At 32.8% G+C, this 4,710-nt stretch overlaps 1 protein-coding gene across 1 annotated transcript; it reads right to left on the minus strand.

Annotated features, from left to right (window-relative positions):
- Positions 1 to 633: 633 nt before the first annotated feature.
- Positions 634 to 2,770, minus strand: LOC140667691 (uncharacterized). Its single transcript, XM_072895846.1, has 4 exons — positions 2,488 to 2,770; positions 2,275 to 2,415; positions 1,107 to 1,269; positions 634 to 977 (listed from the first exon to the last, which is right to left on the minus strand). Exons 2-4 carry the CDS (start codon positions 2,314 to 2,316, stop codon positions 634 to 636), a joined length of 549 nt encoding a protein of 182 aa, XP_072751947.1. The 5' UTR covers positions 2,317 to 2,415; positions 2,488 to 2,770.
- Between the last annotated feature and the right edge of the window lie 1,940 nt (positions 2,771 to 4,710).

The following is a 4,710-nucleotide window of genomic DNA, read 5'->3' on the forward strand; positions in this document are numbered from 1 at the left end:
ATCATAAGCAAATAATAAAAAGAACATAGACTTTGGCTCATTCCAACAAAAATGCTATTAATATCATTAAACTAAAACAAAGAAGTAAATCAGTCTCAATTATTAAATAAAACTATTATAACAATTATTATACTAAAACAGTCTTAATCATTTAACAAAAATACAAATACATTATCGTATATAAATCAAATGTTTTGTCAGACTTATGTTAACAAATAAAAAATGGCACTTAACTTTCACAGTCAAAGTCAGAACTTATAACAACTTTGCTTGCAACTAAATTATTGTAAGGCATACATCAATAAGGCTGTACAAAAGTTTGAACAATTCTAGCCAAAGAGATGTGCAAAAACAACAAAAACAAATAATTCTTAAACAATCGATTATAGATGTAATTAATCATTGATTTAATAGATGATATATAGATTATATATAGATTAAATTTTTCTCTTTTGAACGTAAATGGTATGTAACAGCAAAATAAAATTTTAAAACAAAATAAAAGCAAACAAAATAAAATTTAAAATAAAATAAAACTTGAAAACTAAAATAAAATTAAATTTTTGTGTTAGGATGCGACTTATTAATATAGCAAAAATTAAACCAAGATTTTTTCTAGAAAGAATAAGAGTTTTATTCAGATTTCTCTTTCCGTTTGTGACATTCCTTGAAAGAGCGATGATTTGATTCCCCCTTCGATCTTTGACTATCCTTCAAAGAGCAATGACTTGACTTATTGTTAGATTTCTCCTTAACTTTATGCTTTCTCTTAGGAGAGAAAAGACTTAATTCTTCTTCCAATGTGTAACTTTTGTTGGAAGAGAGAGAGCGGGACCTAGATTTTCTGTGACTCTTATTAGAACTTCTCCGTGAAGAACCATCTTCCTGTTTGCGCCACGCAGCATTTACTAGCCATACGCTAGTTGCTGATTCCACTAAAGTTAAATTAAATTTTTCTTCTTTAGACACAAATGCACCTGAAAAATATAATGTTCAAAAGGTATGAGATGCAAAAGCACAATAAAATTTTGAGAATCAAAATAAAATTTTGATAATTTTACGTTTTTCTAACCAGACATAGTTTATGCTAATAAAAAGCAAAATACCTTCCACTACAGAATAAAGCTTTAAAGTTTGAAAAGCTCTTTTAGTACCAGATCTTTTAAAACTGAACTGTTTAGCCAAAAAATTGGTCACAAGATTCCTCAAAATTTTGAATGTTGAAGCTTTAACAGTCTCCAGATTCACATACCGTGACATGTACGCACACTGCAACACACATAATTTTTGAACCATTGTACAACCAAGCTCATAGAATGACTAATAAAATAAAAAAATAGAATAAATCACTATTAGAAACTAAAATTACTATTAGATCATAATGGAACATATACATCTGCAAAAATAAAAAAGAAGACCAATATCTTTGATATATATGCAATGAAGAATATTCTTATTAAGTTCTAAAGAATCAAAGAACATTTATGATAGACAACAAGGATGATATGTGAATTTATTAAAAGTATCTCATGTTAATTTCTTTTCAAAGTAAAAGTTATAACAGATTTAATATATTTTGAAATGAAAAAACAACGACCATTGTGATTCAACCAAAATTACAATTATTTACTGCATTAGCTTTCATGAGAAATAAAATGCTAGATCACGATGCCAAACTTAAATAAAAAACATTCTAATTAAAACTTAAATAAACAACATAGTTTACGAGTCAACACAGAGCTTTAAGCACGTATTTTTGTTCTAATCATAATATATTGTTACTATTAATATAATAAAATTTCCAGTAAAAGTACTTCAATGTTTCGAGCCCTGTTTTAAGCTATCCTCAACACAATAGATATACATTCAATATCTAAAAAATAATGCTAATGAGATTAATATATAAATTAAAAATAAGTTTACAAGTAAATTTTGTAGTAATCTAATATTGCAGAATAAAATTATATAACAGATTATGATGATTAATTATGACAGATCAAATTCCATGAAAGTTTAATGTAAACGATAAAATTATGTGATTTTGAGTCCAAAAAAAAGGCTCAAAATGTTCATGATAATTTTGCGTCAAAATTTAAGTATATGATTATTCTAATAATATTATATTATATTATGAGAATAAATAAAGTACACGTCCAAATAAGTTTTGCACTGACTCGCAAATGTCATTTTTCTACTTTAGTCATTTTTAATTTTTAACCTGTACAACTATCACTAATTTATTTTATTTTAAATATTGTGAATATGTATACTCACAGTGGCAGCCAGATTGTTTTCTTCGGACAGAAACTGCTCCATTTCAGTTAATTCTCTCTCAGTTCTTAGGGGAAGAGGAGGAAGTTTGCTTGGTCTCTTCACCACTTTCTCACCAGGCCTTATAAATCGATTCAATCGTTTCTGGTTCATAATTACAATGTCTAATTTACTGTTGATCTCTCTCATCTCTTTTCTGAGGGAGGACAGACTTACTTGACTTTCCACATCAAATCCTTACACACAAAGATGATATGTACCCAGATAGACAAATCTGTCGAAAACAGATTAGACCAAGTGTCTGCTATTAACTGTCGTCAACAAAAAAGATACAAATTTGGTACAGAAATTTATGACCGATGTTATGACCGATTAAATCGCCAAATTGATGTAAAAATCAAGCAGATCCTACACTCACAGACTCTGACAGCAGATTGGCGACAGAAACCGAGCAGGATCTGCTAACATTAGTTCACTTTAGATTGTCACCAAAAATCGGACAAGATCTGCGCGCGCGCAATCTGACGACAGATTAACTGCAGAAACCGAACAGAATCTGCTGCTTTAGACCATTCGTATAAAATGAGACAAAATTACTTAAATTATTTAAAAAGTCAATTCATGTTAGCAGATCCTGCTCGGTTTCTGCCGCCAATCTGCTGTTGGAATCTGTGAGCAGGATCTGCTAGCAAACCATAAGCTTAATGCGGACATAACAGATGTCAATTTGCTAGCAACTTACGTAATTCTGTTGCCAATTTGTTAGCTTATTGCGCGCATTTTGTTTATTGAGTATTACTTTAGAAATTATTAAAAATTAGATGATAGCCACTTAACGACTACAGATATATATATTAGCAATCTTAAAATGAAAAATCAAACTCACCCTCAATTGATCTATTTAAAATATGAGACACATTGCTGTCTTCTGATATATTTTCCTCCACAATATCATCAGTGTCAGTATTTCCTTTATATGATGATACAGAATGACAAAAACTGTCTACAGGAGAGAGATTCGCATTGGAAATGGAAGGAGAACACATATCTGATATCAATGCTTTCTCTTGTTGCAATGCTTCAGGCACTACAGTAGATTCCTTTTGTTTTACTTGATTAAGTTCTTTCAATGCTTTTAGCTCAACAACATTTTGAGTTTTATTTTCAGATTTGTTCTTTGAAGTATTTAATGTTTCGCGAAATTCATTTTGGACTGATGAGCTTTTTCTGGATAAATCATTACTCTTTAAATGTTGAAGAATATCACTTGCTTGTTTGGCTCTTTTAGAGTTAACAATTTCAATTCTGGATGAAACGTTTCTCTTTAAGTTTTGGTTTTCACATTTTGACGACTTTGAAGTCATGCCTTTTAAGTTTAAACGATGAGGCAGGGAAATTTTAGAATTATTGTCGCATTTTATATGATACATATTTGCTTCATTTTCTTCTGAGGAACTGTCAAGGTGGTTGGACTTTTTCTTAATTCTATGTCCCCGTTCCATTTCCTTAGAACTCTCATAGTTGGAATCGTAAAGAAATTGTTTGCAACGCCTGAGCTGCATTGATGTATGTATCTGAAAATACGCCAGATATTAATATATAGACACAAAATGAATAATTTTGGGTAAATACATAGGCCAAAAAGCACATGAATAATAAGTTATATTATGATTGACAACATGCTCAAGGAAAGCCATACTTCATAATATTCGAATTTCAATCATACTTTCTAAGAAAAATACTATTAAAATAGTAAATTAAACTTTTCTTGGGAAATTCTAAGTAGCTTTATAATCAGCAGTTGTAAGCTTAATCCCAAGTAAAGTTTTACAATAACATGAGAATTTTTTTAAATGAAAGCTTACCATAAAATCTCTTCACCAGAATATCTGATAATAGCCAGGACGGATGGGCTGGGGCAATGAACTCGGAGGGGTCTTGTAGACCCCCCTCGCCCCAACACGACCTAACATTCGGTCATTAGTGGGGGAGGGGAGAGTTACACTCTCACCTCCCCCAGGGGCCAAGGGGGAGTGGGTGCAGGAATACCCTTGGCCCCAGAGAAGGTGACGGCGCTGCGCTGTGTGGTCACCGCAGCGCCGTCGGTGGTGCGCCGCTGAGTTCTTTCTTAGCGGCGCATCATGGTAGGAATTCCCCCCCCCCCCGACCATCTGGGGGATATGATGAGGGTGCTGGTAGAATGCTAACGCGACCCCAGGGCCCACCCACATCGCCGGGTAGTGATCATCGTCTGGTTTTTAGTGGGTATACCCCCGTCTATAGGGGGTATACCCACTAAAGGGAGTCCCACATACCCCCGGGGAGTTCCCGCTCCTCGAGGGATGCGTAAAGCATTTTCCAGACGTAAAAAAAGAAAAGGACATGGGCTGACTTTTCTTTACGAACAAAATCTCCAACTAATTTAGAGCCACTACTAGG

The sequence above is a fragment of the Anoplolepis gracilipes genome, chromosome 7 (genome assembly GCF_047496725.1).
Source record: "Anoplolepis gracilipes chromosome 7, ASM4749672v1, whole genome shotgun sequence".
In the NCBI taxonomy this organism is placed as follows: Eukaryota; Metazoa; Arthropoda; class Insecta; order Hymenoptera; family Formicidae; genus Anoplolepis; species Anoplolepis gracilipes.

Bases quoted from the DNA above. Each gene is read 5' to 3' on its own strand.
- LOC140667691 (XM_072895846.1), bottom strand. From the start codon at position 2,316: ATGGAGCAGTTTCTGTCCGAAGAAAACAATCTGGCTGCCACT. The intron at 1,270-2,274 runs GTGAGTATACAT...TGTGTGTTGCAG, and splicing joins AAAACAATCTGGCTGCCACT to TGTGCGTACATGTCACGGTA. The intron at 978-1,106 runs GTATTTTGCTTT...TATATTTTTCAG, and splicing joins GCTTTATTCTGTAGTGGAAG to GTGCATTTGTGTCTAAAGAA.